Consider the following 22,348-nt stretch of genomic DNA (forward strand, 5'->3'; position numbering starts at 1 on the left):
CCAGCTCTCCTGGGGGAAGAGGAAAGGACAGCGGATATTGGCTTTCCTCCACCCTCTGTATTCATAGAGACATGCCTGCCTGGGGATGAACTCTAGAAGGGGGCTGTGAATTGATGAGAAGGGAAAACAAATTTCTTGAGCAGCAGGGGAGAGAGTTTAAAGTTTTCTGGTTCTGGACATCCCCTTCCTGGCTTCCACAGTATGAACAGCATCACACAGAAGCCAATGCTGTGTGTGTGTGTGTGTGTGTGTGTGTGTGTGTGTGTGTGTGTGTGTGCGTGTGTGTGTGGTGTGTACATGTAGAGGCCAGAGCCCAACTTCAAGTGTCATTTCTCAGGAGCCATCCAGCTTATCTTAGTTTTTTGAGACGAGGTCTCTAACTGGCTTGGAACTGGGCTAATTTGGCTAGAGCTACTTGCCAGTAAGCCCCAGGGATACACCTGTTTCTGCCTTTTCGGTGCTGGGATTACAAACCGAGCCCTCTCCCTAATCAGGAGTCAGTCCTTTCCATGCCTTCTGCCAGCTGCAAGGAAGATAGGCCCTCTCCAGATTAAGCCATCTGTGAGGTTTATTTGCCTCACTTTCTGGGCCTCCAGGGCTGACTGTCTGGTGAAGAGGACAAAACATATTGGTGATGGAGTCCAAAGGCCATAGCCACGTGTGGTGAGGCAGGGCGGGAGAGCCCACACCTACCTGTGCAGGTGGAGGCTGCTGTACAAATCCCTGGGGAGAAGGTGGGGCCTGCAGGACCTGCTGGGAGATGGGAGGGCCAGAGTCCGAGAATCCCCCTGTGGAGAGCTGCTGGCCCGCAGAAGTGATGACATAGCTTGGTGGTGGCTGAGCTGGTTGTGGCATGAGGGAGGCCGGGTAGACTGTACCAGAGGGAGGTTCAGGGGTGTCTCCCGAGGACTGCCGGCTCATGCTCAGCTGGCTGAACTGTGCAGCCACCTCTTCTCTCTGTGACCCAGGGAAACAAGGGAAGAGCCGGTAAGGTGAACTTGCTCATGAGTGAGACAAACTGAGGTAGACACACACTCACACTTGAAAGGAGGGGCGGAAGGAGGTAACACACATGGGGGAAGAAAAAAACAAAAGAATACTTCAGCCAGACACAACAGGGAAAGGCATGCAAGAAGCCAAGCTTTGCTCAGATGAAACATCCAGAAGTGGGAATCAATTTGGCCCAAATCTTCTTCTCTCAATGGAAGGAGAGTAGTCTCTTATCATTGAGGGTCAGGCTGAAGAAGAAGCCACTGCAGCAAAGGAAGGTGTGGCTGTCAGCTGCTCTCCCAGCAGCAAGCCTGGGCCTGCCTGCTCAAGAGATGAACCTTTCTTCTGGAGTGAGAGCCACATACCCATCTTACAGAACACTGGTTCACTGGCCTGTGTGCTGTTTCTCCAAGCCCTCACTGTAGTCAAGGAAACGTGTAAAAGAACCAGGGGGCTGGGTTCCTAGTGGACCCTGGCATTGGAAGCTTAGGATAGCGATGGTTAGTACTCTGACCCAAGCTTTAATCATCCTGACAACCTTATGGCAGGATTATGTAACCTGTTTGCTCATGACGGCAAACACTGCGGACAATGGGCTGTGTTTAGCAAGTGCATATGTGTCTCCATGTTCATGTATGTGTATGTGTGCATGCGTGTACATGTGTTTATGTGCATGAGAAACCAGAGGCCAATATTGGCATTTCTTCAGTTTCGGATTTGAGACAGGGTCTCTCACTCTGACTCACCACTCTGAGCTCACCAGTCTGACTAGAACCAAATGGTCCTCCTATTCTGCTGCCATCGGACTGAGTCTACAAGTATGTACCACACGCCCAGCTTTTCATATGGACCTTGAATGTCTGACTCAGTTCCTCGTACTTAGCAACTGAGTCATCTCCCCAGCTCCTTGGCTAGTGGACTTTAGAAAGAGCATCAGAGTGCAGAAGCTTTTAACTCAGGGAGAACAGGCAAAGAGAAGCAAGCCACTCAAAAGGATGGATTATATAAGTCGGTCACAAGACATTTACACATATACAATGACCTCACAGTCAGCCCAGGCCATGCATCCAGCATCCAGCATCATCTATAGCTGAACAGAAAAACTGTAGAACCTGTGAGAATGCTCTGTCTGTGTGCTTGTGTGTGTGTGCATGTGCGTTCACGTGTGCTTGTGTGTGTGCGTGTACATGTATGTGTGCACGCATGTGTATGTGCATATGCAAGTGTGTGTGGGGGCACATGTGCTTGTGCCTATGTGTGTGCATGTGCACAAGTGTGAGTGAGTGTGTGTAAGCACACATGAATGTGTGTATACACGTGAGTGTGTATACGTGTGTGTGTATGTGTGTGTGTGTGTGTGTGTTATGCTTATGATACAGTACCAGGGGGAAGTGCTGCGTTGGCGACACAGGCAGGAGATGCTGGGGAGGAAAAGAGACCGCTGGATATTGCACAGACTGGGAAGACGCCTGCAGGCCCTGGACAGACTGGAGGGAAGAAAACACTGATCAGGTAACAGGAGAGTGCGGGGCTGAGATTCCCTTCCGTGGGAAGTACACTGTTGTCCTTAACAGGCTCCCTTAGCTGCCTCAGCACAGAGAGGAAAGCCTGAGGCAGTGTACATCAGAACTGGGTGGCCTTGGTCTTTGAGAAGGCTCGGGAAAGCATGCCTTTCAGTGATAATCTAGCCAACACTGGGGTTGATTAGATGCTCTGCGCCTACATATGTTGGTCAAGGCTAAGAAGGGAGGCTCACCAGGGAGCCTGCTTAGAACACAGCCAGTTCCACCGTGCCTCCCTAGGGAAGGAGGGCATCTCTGCACCTTCACAGGAGCCCAGCGATGAGCATCCGGGTCATTTGGGACTTGGCTGGACTTGGCTAATTTCTCCTCTTTCCACTGAGGAGGAGCTAGGCACTGATTGTACAGCCCTGTGCATCTGTGGTGGGAAGGGGTGAAGTGGCTCAGTCCCGGAAGTGATTATAAGCTGCACCTGCTGTTTTGTAAAGAACAGCACTAGGCCTAAGACACTGTGCATCCATTTTCCCTAGTACCTATTCTCACCCAGGAGACACTTGCCTTGGGTACGAGCTGATAATACTCTGTCAGCCAATGGTTATACTCTGGAAGATTTTACCTAAAAGCCTAATGGGTGATGGCACTACATAAGACATCTTTTCTCCTAGATGGATTGCTGGCCTGACCCCTGTGCAGCTCTCATCCTCCAGACCTTCAGCTCCCCCATTCCAGCCAGCTCCTCACCTGAGTGACCAGCGGCCCTGCCATCTGGGGCTGTGATGGCTGCACCTGCTGTTGAGGCTGAGGTGATGGCTGCTGCGGTGGGGGTTGCTGGGGCTGCCCACCAACAGTGCCACGCAGTGACTGCTGACTTCCTGGAGGGTTGTATATCGCAGGAGTTCCATCCGGGTTCACAAAGGGCTGACCTGAAATGAAGCCATACAAAGCCTGGCTCAGTTGAGTGTCTCATTGTTTTTCCTGCACGAGGAAAAAAACAAAACAAAACACCGCACTCTCATAGAATCCCTGAAAAAAAAAAAAAAGACCCTTAAAGTAAAAGCACACACAATAGGAATTCAAGACAAGGAGCCTGCTCCAAGGATGATGTGTTACTGCTTGTGACCCACACTAGCTCAAGCTGCATGACAGTGTGAGCACGCACATAGTAATTTAAGAAGCGGCAAATGAATCCACCTCCTTCAGGGAGATTTGCCAGGCGAAGGGCAGCTGTGGATGGTGGAACCCAGTCGAGAGGCCTGCAGAGAAACAATCTCCACACAGCCCGGTGTTTAGCCCCTCCATTTCACAGTCATCGGCGAGACAAGGGACACTGAGCCAAAGCAGTCACTTTCCATTTACACAAGTCTGACTGCTTCCGGTCACAAGTTATCCGCCGAAGCATTGATTTTTGCCTCTACTCAGTCTGCACGCCAGACAAGAGTAAGTACAGGCACACAAAGTACACTCAGAGCAAGGGAGCACACTGAATACGTTGCTTCTTTCTCTAAGCACTCCCAGCCAGGGATGCCTGGGGTATTTGGTTCTTTATTCATCGTCTTAATTGGTATACAGGGTAAGAGGTTTCCCATAGCATTTTCCATCCCCATCTCCACTGCACCCCCCTATGCCTCTTATTCCCCTCTCTATTTACAAATCACATGCATTCTCGTCTCCACCTACCACTCCATCTTAAGATCTTTCTTACATCTCCTGGGCTCTTTTCAGTGGCCAGACTTCTACCCACACATTCTCTCACATAGATACCCACATATAACAATTGGAGAGAAAATATGCAGTAATTATATTTCCAAGCCTGGGCTGCTTTGCTTAATATAAATTTTTTCCTGTTCCATCTATAGTCCTCTCTATATTTTGTAATGTTGTTTTTCTTTTTAAGGCTTTATATATTTAAAATACTGTGGGCCCCGCTTGGAGGGCACAGGGGTACCACTTGTGGCCAAAGCTAGCTTATGCTGGATCCAAGGCCCCCATAGGGCCATCTTCCAACAGACCATGTCTATAGCCTCACCTTCTGAGACAAGGGCATGTTCCCTGTGATACCGTTGACTGCCTAGTGAAGGTGCAGCTTTGCAGTTTAGGAAAAGATGGAGGAGGTTGATGCTCGCAAGGACATGGAAATGCAGGTCACACGCTATGCAAAATGAAAGGGTGGGAGGCAAGAGAACAGGAGATGAGGGCACAGTCTCTCCAGTGTGGCAGGCAGGGGCCTTGCACGCAGAGCTCAGCTCTCCCAACAGCCCTTGAGAATCTGCATTCTCGTCTTCACCTCAGCAGAAATAAAGTTAGGCTCAGAGACACCTGGCGACTTATTCAGCAAACAAAATGACAACAAATGCAAGCAGCAAGGGAGAGAACCAGGAGATGCCTCTGTGTAGTGACATTCCCGAAGTCCAGTCACTTCCGGGTGGTCCCTAACATCACTCAACAGACTCACCAAAGTACACAAAAAGAGGACACAGTGCCACTCAGAACAGCAGTAACAATGACAACTAGAAGGCATCTGCTGATGTGTGAGGATCCACACAGGCAAGTGGAAGCGTGGAAGCTGTGCTTCCTCTGTGTGGTCATGGCAGTACTAGCAAAACAGGGGGGAGAAGACATAGTACAGGGTGAAAGGGACCCATCCGCCAGCCAACTGCTTGCTTCACTTGCCCATAACCTGGCAGCCCTACACATGCACTGCAGGAACCTGAGGAAGATCCTTAGCTGGAGGAGGACTCCCAGGACCAGTGTGGTGCTCCAGGGAGAAGCCTTCCCTGCTGGGTGTTGGGTACCAGCAACAGGTTGAGCTCTCCCGCAGCACTTAATCTCAAATGTCTGAGCCTATGCATTTTTACTGAGTGAGACACAGGGCTTTCAGGAGCATGCCTTACTCAGAACCAGAGGCATGCAATCACACAGGAACCCTGTTCTTACTTATATGTAGGTAGAACAAGTGAGAATTGGCAAGCTTCCGAGAGACGTTAGCAGCAAGAAGTGAGCAGGAGAGCGATGGGTTGGGGGTAACTCTAAAAACTGACTCAAGGAAGTAGAGTATTCTAGGCAGGGCGCACGCATAAACCTCATGAAACAATGGGCTGTTAGGAGATAGGAGTAAACAAACTCAGACACTTTACTGCAAGTCAAGGAATAGACCTCCCAGGATTGCAGAGGTCATGACAGTAGTCTCACAGCCAGTACCACTGAGAGCCATAGGAAATGAGCCAGAAATCCAGTCACAGAAAATACTTTGATTAGGCTGAGTGATTGAGGTCACCCCCTGTCAGGCCTGGAACACTGGGCCTCAGGATATCCCTCAAGTTCCTGAATGCTAGGATGATAGGCGTGACCGCTGCACCTAGCAACATTTTTTCTTTTTGAAGTTCTTAAATGTCCCAGGTACCAGCTTTCTTACCATTGCCCCTTAATTTTAGCTACATTTTATTATATGATTTTTTTCTTAAATCCAAGTTTCTTCTAGATTCAAAACTTGTAATCCATTGTTTCCCAAAGCCAGCAATGTGGAAAAGGCTAAATATTGTTTCAGTTTAAAATCATTTCTATCAGCCTTCGAAGTGTGCTAATGCTCAGTTTTCTGTTAACCCCGGGACTGTGAAGATGGAGACAGGAGGATTCCTGGGGCACCTCGATAGTGAGTGAGGCTGATGAAAAAGACGATTTCAAAAAACAAGATGTTATGTGTTAGCACATAGGCAGCCCCCACTAGCCTGCCTCTAGGGGCCTAGTAACCTCTGACATCATCACCTGCAACATGCCAAGTGCATGCCAGGTGTGTATCCAATATAAGGGCCCTGCCCGTTCTCTCTCTCTCTCCCTCCCCCGCCGTGTGTGTGTGTGTGTGTGTGTGTGTGTGTGTGTGTGTGTGTGTGTGTTTCTCTCTCTTTCTCTGCCCTCATGGCTCTGTCACTGTCTGCCTGACTGTCCACAAGGTCAGTCATCCTCTACCCCTTCTCCAGGCCGTAACTCTTCTCCCCTTCTACGGCCCCTGGGTACACTTCTTTATAGCAGGTATGTCGCATTGTGGTATTTATCATTATTATACCAGATGGCTGCTGAGGCTGAGGAAATACTCCCGCTGTTGACCTATGGCCTCATAGGACACACACACACAGACACGCAAACACATACACACACATGCATACCTTTATGAACACTCACCCACAAGCACACATACATGTTCATACCCTGGCTCTCACACACACATGAATGGACCCTTTTCAGTTATGACCTTTCTTTAAGCCACCATCTCTGAGAAATATAAAAATCTACCTTTAACTCCAGTTAGAATACAATCCCAAATGCTCAGCATCCTTTGTGGTAAACTCTACAACCACAGCTTGAAATGTGATTAGTACACTGTGGTGCAAAGCAAGAGATGGCCCAAAATAATTGCCTACAAGCACTCTAATGATTCCTAAGATAGAAGTGGCTGGGCCTGGAAAGAGAAGGAAGAATAAAGTGCCGGTTTGGTTTTGATGCTCACCCGGGAAAGGTGGCAGAGCTGAGGAAAAGCCACATGGCTGCCAGAGAAGAGAACAAAAGCAACTTCCCAGGACACCTGGGCCAGGTGGCTGTTGGCTTTCAAGTCAGGCCACAGCAGCTCCTCTGTGTCCGACGAATTCCACCAATCCAGACACAATTACACCGAGCACACACAATTAGTTTGAGTGACAGCTGTGGCAGACTGCAAAGGGAAAGAAAAGGCTGGCTGGGCCTGGGTGTATTCAGTGTGATAGAAGTGACTATTCCAGAAACTGTGGGAGCAGGCTCAGTGGACCACAGCATGCACAGTGGGCACAGGAGGAACATGCTTGATGTCAGAAATAAGCTAGGGTGCCCTTAGTTCAAAGAACTAAGAGAGAGAGACTGAATGTAAAATACACATCCCTTTCAAACACATATTAGCTGAGAAAGTTTACTGCAGTCTACATCAACATTTCTGCTATTACTTCAGTAATATGTAATTATTGAATAATTTCACAAGGCAGAACACTTTGTTGTTATTGCAGGAAAGAAAAAAATAGACTTAAAAGAACTGACTACAGTCAGTGAGATGGCTCAGCAGGTAAAGGCTCTTGCCGCCAAGCCTGGTGATCTGAGTTCAACCCCAGGGTCCCACACGGCGGAGGGACAGAACTGACTTCCACAGGTTGTCCTCTGACCTCCATAGGCGCAGCGTATGTCTGTGTCTCTGAGTATGTGTTTTAAAATAAACATAGCTGAGAATGTCCCCCCCCCCAAGGAGTCTACAAATATCTTAGTGACAAGAAAACACACAAGGTAAGTCACATAAAGAATAACATAGCCATAAACTCTTGACACCAAAGCTTGTCTGCTTCCCACTTCATAGAAAGGTAATAGAGGAGGGAAAGGAGTGTGTGTGGGGGTTTCTTTTTCTGCTGTGCAGAAGGCCATGTATACAGATGTTGACAAAGCATATGACAGGCAAGGGTTAACTCAGCCTTTGAAGGACATCTTGAGAGACAGTGCACCAACATTTCAGGGCACAGTTGAGAACAACTTTGGACAAACAGAAGCTGGGAATCCTGATAGAACCCTAGAAGCCCAGGAGGAGCATCTGAAAGAGACAGTACTGAGAGGTTCTTCAGAGTGAGGTCCCCCAAAATGCTGTGCCCTTACAGTCATGGATTTGTAAAAGGGAAAGAGAAAGCAGCCCAACAATATGACATGTAGGGGTGACATCAGCTAGAGTGTGTGTGTGTGTGTGTGTGTGTGTGTGTGTGTGTGTGTGTGTGTGTGTGCTGCCTGTTTGGCATTTCGAGATTGCAGTGAAACTTGTGCTAAAGCTACCCAAGGGAGAGTGGGATCCAGGACAGCTAAAGGAAGATCAGGATGCAGAGTCTGGACTTGCTTGGCAGGCAAGACAGTGTTGGAAAAACTACTTTGTGAAGACTTACTCATGCAGGTACCGGCGAATAGCCTGGGGGGGGATCAAAAGGGTTTGAGTGAGACTGAGCAAGAGATAAGTCTGTGGCCAAGACAAAATTCAAACATCTGGCAGTCGGCTGGAGAGAGGGCTCAGTAGGTAAGAGTGCTTGATGAGCAAGCCCAAGGACCTGCTGCTTTGGAATCTCTGGCTTCCATGCAAAAAGCTGGTGTGGTTGCATGCTTGCCTGTTACGTCCGTGCTGTGGAAGGCAGAGACTGCTGTGGCTTGCTGGCTGCTAGGCTAACCTCGGGTTCAGAGAGAGAGATTCTGTCTCAGGGAATAAAGTGGAGAGTGATAGAGTAAGGGGTCTGACAACTCTTTCTGGCTTCTGTGTCCACCCACGAGCACATATAGCACACACACACACACACACACATACATGCACACACACACACATCACACATACACACAGCCATATACTCCCACATACACATGAAATGCATACCTGTAGCTGTCCTGGGGGAGCTACAGGAACACACAGGAAGGTTCTCAGCATGCCCTATGTTTAGGACATAGCAAGAGCTTAGGCTGCTGTACAAGCAGAGGATGGTCCACTCTTTGTTTCATGCAGTAGACATGATCGGGGGACACATGTTCGGGTACCGCACATCCATCAACAAGTAGGAGTCGGTTCGCTCCCTACATATGAGTTCCGATAGTCAAAACCAGATGGTCAAGCTCAGCGGCGGGCACCTTTGCCCACTGACCCAATCTTGTAAGCTCAGTCAGTTATAATTTCGTGCATGGATCACATTCTCAAGTATACAGCATTGGGTGGGAAACTACTGTGCTATCTGATAAACACATGACATGGCTGGCAAATATTATTTTACCAGTAACCATCCAATACTTCTACCTAGAAGTTTGGCAATCATTCTAGTGAATCCAAGTGTGATAAACTAATACATTAGTATATTAATACATTAGTTAATTAACTAATAGTACACTTTCGCCCCCAGAAAGTCATTTAAAATGCGCCAGCAAGGGAACTTGTCAAGGGCACAGGAAACAAGATATTAAGTCTCAACCCCCAAAACTACTAACTGAGCCTATTTAACATATCAAAGTAGATCTGGCTGCCAGGTTCTCCCAGCATCCCTCAGGAATTAGCTGTTACAAGGTATGGCTGGCATACCACATCCACCTACCCTAAACTTCTCCAGTCCATTACATCTCAATGGTTATCCCAGCCCTTGTATCGTCCCATTCCTCCCTCCCTCCCATTTTCCCGTTACTCCCCTCCCCTGTGACTGTGACTGAGGGGGACTTCCTCCTCCTGTATATGCTCATAGGGTATCAAGCCTCTTCTTGGTAGCCTGCTATCCTTCCTCTGAGTGCCACTAGGTCTCCCCCTCCAGGGGACTTGGTCATATATGGGGCACCAGAGTTCATGTGAAAGTCAGACTCCACTTTCCACTCAACTGTGGAGAATGTCATGGCTAGATCTGGGTAGGGGTTTGAAGTTTACTGCAAGCATTGTCCTTGGCTGGTGCCATAGTTTGAGCGGGAATATCTAGCCTTTTCATATACTATTTGCTCTCTCCTTGTTCCCCTCTCCCTCACCCCCCGCCTCTCCTCACATGGTCCAGCTCAGGGTCATGTCCACTCTGGACTCTCCCAGATGCCCCGCCTCTGGCTATGCTCTCCTTCCTATCTACAATAAACCTTCTCCCTCATCATGCCTAGGAACAGTCATGTCCTCTTTCCTTGCTTCCTTCCTTCTTTTTCTTTCGCATGGCAGTTATGTGCTTACCATGAAAGTATCTGTACCATGTATTGGTAAGGTATGAGGAAGTTTCTCTCCCATGGTGACAGCAGTAAAGGATGGGTTCCAGCCAAGAAGATATAAATTACAGCAGAGGTCACAGAAGAGTTGCATGGTGTGTGTTACTTGTGTACTTACATACATACACACACCCTGACAGGTATATAGTATGTATTACATGTGCTAAACACATGCATGCATGTGTTTCACTCTTATGAGTTCATTTTAATTAGTTCTCTCTCTCTCTCTCTCTCTCTCTCTCTCTCTCTCTCTCTCTCTCTCTCTCTCTCTCTCTGTCTGTCTCTCTCTCTCTCGTGTATATGTGTGAGTGTGTGTGTGTGTGTGTGTGTACATGTGTGTGAGCGGCCACAGAAGCCAGAGATGTCAGATCTCATGGAGGTGGATTTGTGGGTGTTTGTAAGCAATCTGACTTGAGCACTGGGAGCCAAACTTGGATCCTCTTCAAGAACAGTATGTGTTCTTAACCACTGAGCCATCTCTCCATCCCAGAACATGTATATTTTCAATCAATGAAACTAAAGGAACTCTAGATGGAAGAAATATAATTTACTTTTTACTTTCACATGTATGTATTTTTGCATGTAGGTGGACACAGGTGTATGTGTTTGTGTGTGTGTGTGTGTGTGTGTGTGTGTGTGTGTGTGTGTGTGTGTGTGTAAGTACAAGTTGTAAATGTGCTTGTGCATGCCTGTGACTGTGCATTAGGCTCAACACTGATGTCGGGAGTATTCCTCAATCACTTGCCACCTTATTCATGAGGCTGGATCTCTCAGTTAAGCCCATAGCTCTACAGTTCAGTGAGTCTTGCTAGCCAGAATGTTCCAGATATCTCCTGTTTCTACTCTCCCAGCTCTCAAATCACAGGCAAGCTGACAGGGCCACCAGGCATTCTAGAGTCCTTGCTCCTGTCCTTGGGCCTGCACAGCTAGTGCTTTAACCACTGAGCCATCCTCCTATCCAGGACATGTAACTTCACTCAGTTATATTATAAAACACAATAACCGTGATCATTTGTGATGGAGAATTTAGTGCCAGCGTCTGTCTGTCAGAGCAGACTAACGCCTACGGAGGAGCCATTCTTGGTGCCTTCCCTCTAGGTGAGAGCCTTTCTCAAAAGAGATGTTTTGATAACAGCCTCAAGTGACTCCATTCATTAGAATGGGAATCACACTTGGCACCAGCAGACTTCTATTTCTTTGTTAAGTACATGAGATTACATATGATAATATATACACACATATGCAAAGCCATGCTATAATTATTAATAATACTATATAAAATATACTGTTGTGCCTTTTTAGAAACACTCTGGAATTCTGCTTATACCAAATAAAAAAACAAAACAAAACAAAACAAAACAACAACAAAAAACAAAAACAAAACAACAACAACAACAACAAAAAAAAGGAATGTTTCGTGCCTGCTCCTTTCTGCAAGCTTTCTATCCAATCAGCAGCAACAGCTTCTACACCAACAGTCGGGTCATCCTGAGGAAGTGGGGGTATGACACCAGTCTCTTTTAATATCCTTTATGAACCTTACAACAATCCCAATGAAACCAGAGCCGTTCAGAAAATGTTCCTCAGAAGTACCCAGGCTGAGGCTCTCAGGTGGTTCTCAATAAAAAAGATCATGGTTTCTGTTCTCTCAAACTTGTGCTGCTTTCAGAATGTCTCCATCAAATCGCATGCCCTGAGAAGGGGCCATATGCTTTGTGAGAACATGCAATCACTCCAGGAGCAGCTTTACCGTTGCTCCCGTGTTCGTCAAGGACTCTAACTGCCTGTAGCACGGCCCATGTGAGTAGACCCAGCCAGCTCACTCTTGCAAGTCATCCAGCTGCTGTTGTAGTTTCAAGCTGAGGTAATTGCTGTAATACTCTACACATCCAAGCTAAATGTCCAACTCCTCTCCAGGGAATTCCATTCTTTCCAGACACTGATAAAAAACGCTCTGAATGTCAAGGGTGCTGGCATAGCTCTAATAATATTGGGACTCTCTGCTCTCTGTGGTGGGGGCTTTGCTCTGTTTCTCAGGGAGGCTGGCACACTTCAGCCAGCAGAGCCCTCTTCCCTCCTGAGATCTGACAGAGGCCTTGTGAGTGCATGCCTCTGCACATGGCGGGGTGCCAGGCAGAGGGGGGCGGAGGGGAGTGCAGGGCAGATGGGAGGGGGCCCGATTTCCTTAGGATTTCTCTTCAATTTATCTACTGAGACTCCTAAGTTCTTTGTTGTTAAAATGGGAGTTATCTGATCCCCTAGGGAAATTAGCTGGTCATCACTGAATGAGCCATAACTGTGGAAGGGACAGTTTTCTAGCCTCACTGTAAGAAGGCCAGGTCTATTATCCCCCTGAGGAGCTACTTAATGACTTGTCATTATTCTCTTTACTCCTGTGGCTTCTTCTTACTCTGCAGGAGCTGGGTGAAGTCCTGTAATCTTCTGTAATCAGGAACCTGGGGTCCAGGAATCCCAGGGATGCCTCATACTTCTAAAATGCCTTTGAGTGAAAAGTACACCAGGCTTAACGTAGGCTCACGGAGCAATGAGTGTGAGAAACACCAAGCTTTGATTAGCGATTAGCACATCCCAGCTCTGACACTGCTGACTCAGAAAAGGATAAAACTCCAAGGCCAAGGAAGGGACCAAGAGAAGAAGATGCTACCTCACGTGTTGCCTGGGGTCCTCTTCTTCCTTCCCCCTCCTGCTCCCTCTCCTCTTCTTCCTCCTCCCTGCCCTCCCCCCCCCCTTGCTTTTTCTCCTTTCCATATTCAGGGCAGAGAACTAAACCCAATGCTTTCTCATGCCAGGCAAGTAGTCCATCATGGTGCTCCGGCCCTGACTCTTGAAAAGGGGTCACTCCTGGGATCTATATGAATGTCAATCTATGTGGCAAATGTCTGATCTATATGAATGTTGATGCACTTACATACATAGCTGTAAATCCAGACTCCCCCCAAAGTCACTTCCAAGTAGTCTTCACACTGCCTCCGACTCAAGTACTTCTCAGAAAACTTGACAGCAAACTTCAGTTATCAAACAGGAGGACACACCTTTAATAACTTGTGTCTTCAGCAAAGCAGGGGAGGACTGACCTGTGTGTGGATTAAGGAGGATACTTCCAGGCGGGATACCAGTTGCAGTTTCAAGTGGAAGGAGGATGTAGCTGGTGCTGCTGGGAGGTACCTGGGCCCCCATTCCATTCTCTGAATAGGCCAGACAGGCTGGAGAGCCAGCTGCCGCCACACTAGAGGTCAAGGGCGTGCTCTGCAGAGGCGGGTGGGTGCGGGACAGCGATCCTGAGGAGCCCGCGCTGCTGGAAGACTCAGAACCTGGCAAAAGGATAGAAAGCAACACAGAATTTGGTACCCAGAGAAGTAGAACCATAATAGTTAGACATCAAGAGGCTGATTCCTTCATAAGGGGATATTGGGGAGTTTGAAGTATGTGCCGAAGGATGAGGTTAGCCAATGTCCATTCTACCATTTTGAGTTTGTATTTTGTGGAAATCATTACTTCCTGTTTCTCGGGTGTGCCAATTTTTCTAAGGAAGGGTGTAGATGAATTTTAATCCAGCAACATGGCTGCTCTGGCTGGAGTACAGACACGTGTGTAATGTCCGGAGGCAGAGGCATGCTGATCTCTGAGTTCAGAGCTAGGCTAGTATAGAGCAAGTTTCAGGTCTAACCTTTAAGACTGCTGGTCTTAGAACCACAAAACAAAGCAAAGTGCAGAACCAGGAGGGCAGGGCAGAAGAGTAAAGCACAGGGGAACGGGTCCTCAGCTTCGCTCTGCCACTAACTCCCTGTCTCTCCAGGAGGTATCTGTTGCCTCAGCCTCACAGCCCTCTTCTGTATATCCCACAGACTGGAAACATGAGGAAAACACGGCTTAGTTTTACATACATGACAGACATCTTTTTACCTCCATGTTTTCAGTGTTTCTGTGCTTTTAAGATGATCATCCTGAGGGAGGCAACCCAGACTCAGAAAGACACACATGGTATGTACTCACTTATAAGTGGATTTTAGCCATTTAGTATAGGAAGGACATACTACAATTCACAGACCCAAAGAAGATAAGTAACAAGGAGGACCCAAGGGAGGATGCTTAAATCTCACTCAGAAGGGGAAACAGAACAGACAGAGGTTGTGGTTGAAGAGAGGGAACAGGGTAGGAGAGGGAACTTAGAGATTAATTAGAGTGGAGATCAGACCCGAGAAGAGTGGGGTCAGGAGGACAGAAGGCCTGCAGAGAAACTGTGGGTGGGGACATCTCTGTGACAATCTGGAGATCTAAGTATGAGTAGGCCTCTGGGAGAATATGAGGGGGACTCTAGCCGAGACTCTTAGTAGCAGGGATCATGGAGACTGAAAGGGACACCCTCTACCTAAGTAAGAGTCCTAGTAGACAGAGGAGAATGCCAACCCACCCACAAAAACTTTGATCCCAACTCACCCTGCCTACAAGACAAGCAGGGATAAAGATAGAACAGATAGAGCAGAGATTGAGGGAATGGCCAACCAATGTCTGGCCCAACCCAAGATCCACCCCATAGAAGAGTGACAACCCATGACATTATTAAGGATACTCTGCTATGCTTTCAGACAGAAGCCTATTAGAGTTGTCCTCTGAGAGGTTCCATCCAGCCTCAGTTCAAAACAGATGCTGAGACTCACAGGCAAACATTAGACAAAGCATAGGAAGTCTAGTGGAAAAATGGGGGGGGGGGAGGATAAAAGGACCTAGAGGTGACAAGAGCTCCACAAGACCAATAGTGACAATTAACCAGGGCCTAGATGGCCCTGTGAGTCCAAGCACCAACCAAGAACCACACATTGGCTGGACCTAGGTCCTCTACATAGATGTAGCCAATGGACAGCTCAGACTTCATGTGGATCCACTAGTAAGGGGAGCAGAGGCTTTCTTTGATATGGACTCTGTTGCCTGCTTTTCAGTCACTTGCCCATGATGGGACTGCCTTGCCAGGCCACAGGGAAAGAGGACGAACTCAATCCTGATATGACCTGATGAGCTGGGGTGGGCGGGTAGGGGGTTCCTGAAGAGGAGGGAGGGGACTATGACTGTGATGTAAAGTGAATAAATAAATTAATTAGTTAGAAAAAGAAAAGAAAGAAAATTTAAAAATAGTTTAAAAAAAGATGTACATCCCATTTTCCTCTCACTTTATAACCTAGGCTGCCTTTCTTAGACTCGTGAACCATTTTCAGAAGACAATCATTACAAGAGGTGAGTTAAGGTTAGATAAGCAGGCACTGATGGTTGAAGTTTACTTCACATAAAACAGAAAACATGTGGATGTTTTGAAACATTAGGCTGACTTGAAACTAATGTGCTTAAAACCCTGAAGGAGTACAAGGAAAAAAAAAAAAAAAAGAAGGAAAACACACGGAGAGGATAGAGAAGACAGTGCAGAAGGAGACGGAAAAAGAAACAGAGGAGGAGAATGGGAGAAGAGGAGAAGAGAGGAAGATAAAGAAAAGGAGGAGAAATAGGACAAGACAGAGGGAATGAAGTGCTCCAGCTGCTCAATAGAGAAAAACAGACAGACGGACAGACAGACAGACAGACAGACAGACAGACAGACAGACAGACACACCCCCCCTACATTTCCCCCCATGTCTAACTGGCAGAAGAGTAGAGCTACACTATAAGATTTAAAACTTCTTTTTAGTTCCATCAGGTCATTTTGTTCACTACGACAGCTTTATTTGACATATATTTAATGTACCATAAAATTCATCTTTTCCAGTGTGGAATCTAGTAGCTTTTCGTCTACTGCTGAAGTAGAGCACGCACCACTACTGTGCCATCTTAGAACATTCTCATTACCTCAGAGGAAGTCAATAGCTTTTAGTAGTCACTGGTCAAACTCAAATCTTTCTCCTAACTCTACGCTATACCTGATCTAAGTCTGTTTCCATAGATGGCCTGTTTTAGATATTTTTCATAAATACAGTTGTAAAATATGTATAGATACCTTCCTTGATGAAACTAGACTAGGGTTCAAGGCTCATACACACTGTATTATGCATCAAAACTTCATCTCTCTTTTCATCCAGCTCTGTTAAGGGCAGAACTCTCAGCAGCTATGGGTACCTGCAGCGGACCTGCACATGACGAGCATCCTCAACATTCCATCATGGGTGGGAGAGAAGCTCGTGAGGCCCCGCCTCTCCCTGAGGACCTGTAGGCAGCTAACGGTTACTGTGGAGGGAGGGTCATAGTCCTTAGTAGTGTAACCACTGGTAAGTTGCCCATATTTCAGTGAATAAGCCTCTCTGGTGCTGGTGTAAGTAGCCCTAATTAAATGCAGTGACGTAGAAAAGAAAAACAATGAAATTAAGAGGGGGACTTATTGGGAAGAGTAGGGTTCATAAGGGAGAAAGGCAGAATAACAAAAGATAATAAAAGTACATTATATGTGTGTATGAAATTGTTAGGGAATGGGTAAATAAATAATAGTGTTCAAATCAAAAAGAGAACCTCAGTTAGCACGAATTTGTGACCACAGTGAAGGCTGCATCGCCATCTTCTCTCTATCACCATCAGGCACTTTCCTCCTCTCTTCCCATGCCACAAATGTCCTGGTTTTTTTTTAGTGAATAACTCCAGAAAATATTTCTCAATTCAGGAGGGTCAGAGTTTAGCAGTGTAATCTAAAGCTCCCAAAATCATCAGGCTGTTACTTGGAGTAACCAAAATAAAGAACGGAAGGTTCATGGAAAGATGAGGTATCTTGCATTCAAATTAGACTATTAAAAAGGGGGCATTAAAATTAATATTAGAATATCAAAAACAATCCTCAGAGGTTGGCATGGAGTTGGACAGCAGTGGAAATGAATTACATCTAGAGAAATAAAATTATGCAGCCACCAGGATTATGAAAACAAAAGGGTATCTTATGTCTATGGAGAGGTTATTTCAAAGTATGGATGCATCAACTGTTTCCTGGCAACTTGCTAGAAAGGCAAATTGCCTGGCTCTGTTTGACACCTTGTCACTCAAAGCCTTGGAGGGGGCACGATGTGTGGCATGAGTAGGCTGTCTGTCTCTGATGATGCTGAAGTTGGGGGCATTGCTCTGGAGCTCAACAGTGGGTGAGAAGGACCAAGCAGGGTAGTCGAGGGCAGAGCCAGGAGGACATGTAGGCTCACATTGCTGGCCATCGCCAATCTCAAGGGGACAGCAAGGCCGCAGCATAAAGGGCCATCACAGGAACACTCCTGAAGTCAGTGTCACACATCCTCAACCCCCATAGAATAGTGCTGGGCTTCTGGCAAACAGTTCCCGCCTCAAGAGACCATAGGAATGCATTCAGTAATACACTTTCTGCTAATGTAGGAGAGAGTGCCTCCAGCGTGGAAAGTCTCACTATTAGCTAGTTAGAGTTAGAACCTAGGCAAGCAGAAGAGTAACTTGAATGTGCTATTTCAGAAAACACCCTGGGTTTCTGAAAGAGTTTTCAACTCTAACCCTACCAATTAGAAAATAAATCAGAATCAGAAACCTGCTCATGACAGCAAAAAACTAGCAGGCTTCCTTCATAAAACCATCTTGGGGAGGTTTAAGACTGTTTTGACATCCTCTCTTGATCTCCTTTAAAAAAAAAAACAAAAAAAAAAAAACTTCTTTTCTTCGTTCTATTCCTGCACTTTGACAAGCTTTTGAAGACAGACACTTAAATGAAAAAGAAAAAAAAAAAAAAAAAAAAAAAAAGTCTGAAGCGCTTATAATCTCTAATGGTTCTCCAAAGAGCGTGGCGTTTTAACATTGTTGAAGTGTTTTAAACGCTTCCGAAGAGCTGTGCTTTGGAAGTGACAGGGGGTTGGTGCGTGGAAAATGGTGATTAATTTTAAAATGGTAAGAGCTCTTTTGGGGTGCTGGATTTTTTTTAAGTGCACCATTTAAGGTACTTGGTTTCTGCATCTTAAGAACTGAAACTGTTTAACCTTTCTTAGTTTACAAGAGTTCAAGTGCACCGTGGCGGCTCGCGTGCGCTTCAGATGCTGTGATACTGGGCTAGGAGAGCAATTAATTAGAGTCAGAATCCAAAGCTTAACAGCTAGTGAACAGAGCTCTCAGGATGAGGGCCCCCACCCACCTGCGCTCTCCAAGGAGCTCCGTGATATGTATATAGCGATGTCTCTGAATAAATGTTATTAATTTGTCTTCTATGTAGGAAAACATGAGATAATTTCTTAGGAGGAATTTGTCAACAACGTAATTATGCTAAAGCTATCAGCATAATGGACCTGGATTTTGTGCAAACTCTGTCTCTCCCACTTTAGCGTGAGTCTGGAGAGCAGTCAGGATGATGATGTCTAAGCCTCAAATGGGCTTCTCCATCCATCTCCTGTACCCGACTCCTGGGCATCCAGGACCTGTTGGAATTACAGTTCAAGTCCCAGTGACAGTTCAAGTGATAGTGTCCCCCCCACACACCTTCTTTTCTTTTTAGTGTAAGAGTTTGAAGTCACATCTGGTGTTATCCCTCGGGCACTAGCCATCATTCTCTTGTCACAGGGTGTCTCAACATCCTGGCGCTCACTAATAGGCTGGGCTGGCTGGCTGCAGAGCCCCAGAGTCCCACCTCTTCCCTCCTGGCTGCTGAGATTACTAACACACAGGCCACCAGCCCCAGTTTTTACTGGCTCCGAGGCTCGAACTCCAGACCTTTCGCTTGTAAAGCGAGCAGTTCACAGATGGAGCCATCCAGCTGAGGGCTACCCTGGTCATTCCGAAGCTGTGGTTCAAGTGAATTTACTATATCGCTCGCCAGCGGTTCCTAAGCACTTGCACCTTCCTTAAGTTGTCTGTCTTAAAATATTATTATTTCCCCCAGAGGAGGAATAATGCAGAAGTCATAAAGAAACGAACAAGTCACCTTTGCTTCTCAGTCAAGTTTGGAACTGGCCTTTCTCATCCGCAGATGAGGGATGTGAGCATTCCATGGCCATAGTAAGTGTAGACAAGCACCTGACTGGATGCTTGCAACATGCTGCCTACTCATACTGGTTTGCATACAGTGAAGCTTTTTGTCTTCCTAATAACCATTAAATGTAGCGATATCATCATTTATATGCCCCAGAGGAGGAAATAGGGACATACCACTTAAACAATAACAAACCCATCATCAGGGGGCACAGTGTGCTCATGCAGCAATGGAATCTGTTTGCTATTATAATGACCTTACAAGGGAGCTGCAAGGAATATGTCATAGCATTACATTTAAAAGCAGTAGCTAACTTTCGTTAAATAATTGTCATTTGTATTTGCCAAGGTAATTCATCTCTAAGGACACCTGACAACTTAGATTTTACCAGTAAGGAAACTAAGGAACAAGAAGCTTAGTGATGACCCTCAAGTCTGTGGCTAGCTAGAGAGACACAATAACCCATGTAGATAATCCCTACTGTCTACTCACATAATTTATTTTATTCCTTCCCAAGTCTCTGATAGGGTTGAAGACCAGATAGTTTAGTTTTACGATTAAAGCTTAGTTGTTTAGGGGTTAAGATGTTTTTAGGTCTAGATAAATGTTTTAAGTTGATAATGATGAGATATGACAGATGTTGATTTCCAGTCAGAATTTTAGATGCACCAAGATAGGAAAGATGTCTTCTTCCAGGTTGGCAAGTACAAATAGCCAAAACACTAAGAATGTAACATTTATATAATTCCCAATTGTTTCATGGTTCTTCTTGCTGTAGGTAGTTTCTTGTATATATGTGTAATAATATAAATGTAGATTAAAAAACAAAAAATTTTAAAAATGAATAAATAATACCTCCTTGATTCCCTAAATGGAATGAAAGTAATATTTCTGCCATTGGTTAATTCAAAGTCAAGAGAAACAGAGAGCATATAGCCTGGGTAGAATCCAGGAAACCCCAGCGTAGGGACCCGCTCAGCAATACCTACCTGTTTTGGAGAGTTTCCCAGCACTCCTTGTACTGGATGTGCTGTCGCCCCTGGTCAGCACCGTGATGCCCCCAAAACTTGCCGTCTTGGTCATGGTGGGCTTTAGGTTGCGGTTGGAGCTGTCCGAATCTGTGCTGCTCCAGGCCCGCTGGTGGTCGGACCATCTAAGCTCAGTCTCAGAGCTGCTCTGCCGGCTCCCGGAAGTTCTTCCTGAGCTGTCTCGGTTTCCCCTGTGGAGCCATCAGAAAGATTCAGGGGGAGATCAACCCTCAGTAGACTAGTCATCTATACTCTTCTCATTGACCTTTTGAACACCCTCCCTCCGCCTCAGTGTTACAAATACCTGGATGACACAAAGACACATAACGTATGACATATGACGCATGGCACACATTATACATGGGAAATCCAAACCTAGAGACTCCATGATCCCTCTGCAGTGAAGGAAACAGAGATGAGTCCTCTAAAACATAATTGTAAACTTCACTCTCTCTGAGAGAAAAGTGGTTACACTCTCCTGACTCCAGTCAATAATGAATTCATGTTCAGAGGTAATTATCATCTTACATAATTCTAAAAATAATTCCCAAAAAAGAAGTTATTTTTTTCTTCTTTAGCATTAAATAATTGGCCTCAGGGAAAAGCTATTTATTAATTTATTTTCCATGTTTATGTTCTGTATGATTTCTTTGTTCAGCAAGATTTTTAAAAAAGCGTGACCGCGGACTTTCTGCGTGAACTCACGCTGAGAGTTTGTCCTGTGGCTTTAATCTCAGTCATCTAAGGAAACAGCCTGCTAGTCCTTCTCAGGTAGAAGAGCCTATGGAAACATCAGGGTGATACTACCCTTTGTCATGAGAGGTTCCAAGGGCATCAGTGGAAAATTCAGAAGCCTCTTGAAGCTCAAGACTTCCATCCAAAAAGCATCTAATATGATGGAAGTTACTCAAGAGCTAAAGCTGAATTTGGAGAACTCCAGAGTTTCTTCAAGGAGCGTGCAAATTTGTGAGAAAAATTATAGTTTCATTGGTTTCCAATCTCCATTTTTAAAAAAGATTTATTTATTTATTATTATGCATACAGTCCTCTACCTGCATGTACATCTGCAGGCCAGATCATATCACATAATAGATGGTTATGAGCCACCATGTGGATGCCGAGAATTGAACTCAGGACCTCTAGAAGAGCAGTCAGTGCTCTTAACTGCTGAGCCGTCCCTTAAAGAATAACTTTGTGCGTATTTACAAAGATTTCTTTTCTCTCTGCTGAAATAATGTATCATTAAAGTACCCTAGAATTTTCACAGGGTATAAACGAGTGAAGGGGGCATTACTCACAGCTAATACATGTCGCCTCACAGCGGTATGTGCTGTGGCACAATCAATGTTTGAATCAAATCTAGTCCCTGATCAAAGCTTCGTTGAAAACCAATCTCTTTAAGTCAACAATGCCCTGTTGAGGAGCTGGGGTGTGCGTGGAGATCTGAGAGAAATACTCCAGACAACCTGACCAGAAGCAGAGCCACAGCTTTTAGCTCCCGTTTCAACTTCTGAAACTTGTGTGTGTGTGTGTGTGTGTGTGTGTGTGTGTGTGTGCGCGCGTGTGTGTGTGCGCGCGCGCGTGTGTGCGTGTGTGATGATAAGGAATGGAAATGCTCTTGAGAACTAGGAAAGACCAATAGGAGCTCTGAGAAGCAAGGGATGGGGTGCAATAGAGAAATCAGAGAATACAAGGTATTTTCATGAGGCACTGTGGTTGAAAACACCCCCACACCAAAGTTTTCCTATCATGCCTATTGTCGGAGCCTTGGGAAGCAACAGGCACCTCCTCAGAGGAGGCCTGATATAAGGAGGTGTGCTCGCCAATGGCCAGGGGCCTTTAATTCACACACCGTTAGAAATTTAAGAAAGGTATTGGGGCCATTGTAGAAGAGTTGCCTTCCCAAGGGCATGGGTCCCCAGTACAGTTTGCTTTTCCAACATCCAAGTTCAACTTCATTCTTCTCTTTGGATAATTCTGATTACGTTAAGCTATGTCTGACAAAGTGCAGCTAAATCATCCCTTAGTAACTACTAGTGATCCAGGAACAGGACAATAATCTCCTCTGTAGATGATCTGGAATATTCATTATGGGAATGCAT

At 46.0% G+C, this 22,348-nt stretch overlaps 1 protein-coding gene across 8 annotated transcripts in view; it reads right to left on the reverse strand.

The window, feature by feature from the left end:
• Arpp21 (cAMP regulated phosphoprotein 21) overlaps positions 1-22,348 on the reverse strand; it is a 167,630-nt gene that overhangs the window by 56,131 nt on the left and 89,151 nt on the right. For all 8 annotated transcript variants that reach the window (XM_051140787.1, XM_051140786.1, XM_051140792.1 and 5 more), the window contains 5 exons: positions 20,208-20,437; positions 13,358-13,594; positions 3,252-3,433; positions 2,373-2,477; positions 694-957 (listed from right to left, as the gene is read on the reverse strand). In XM_051140787.1, coding sequence (XP_050996744.1) covers positions 694-957; positions 2,373-2,477; positions 3,252-3,433; positions 13,358-13,594; positions 20,208-20,437 — 1,018 coding nt within the window. The remainder of the gene's footprint in view (positions 1-693; positions 958-2,372; positions 2,478-3,251; positions 3,434-13,357; positions 13,595-20,207; positions 20,438-22,348) is intronic.

This window comes from Acomys russatus, chromosome 32 (assembly GCF_903995435.1).
Source record: "Acomys russatus chromosome 32, mAcoRus1.1, whole genome shotgun sequence".
NCBI lineage: Eukaryota > Metazoa > Chordata > Mammalia > Rodentia > Muridae > Acomys > Acomys russatus.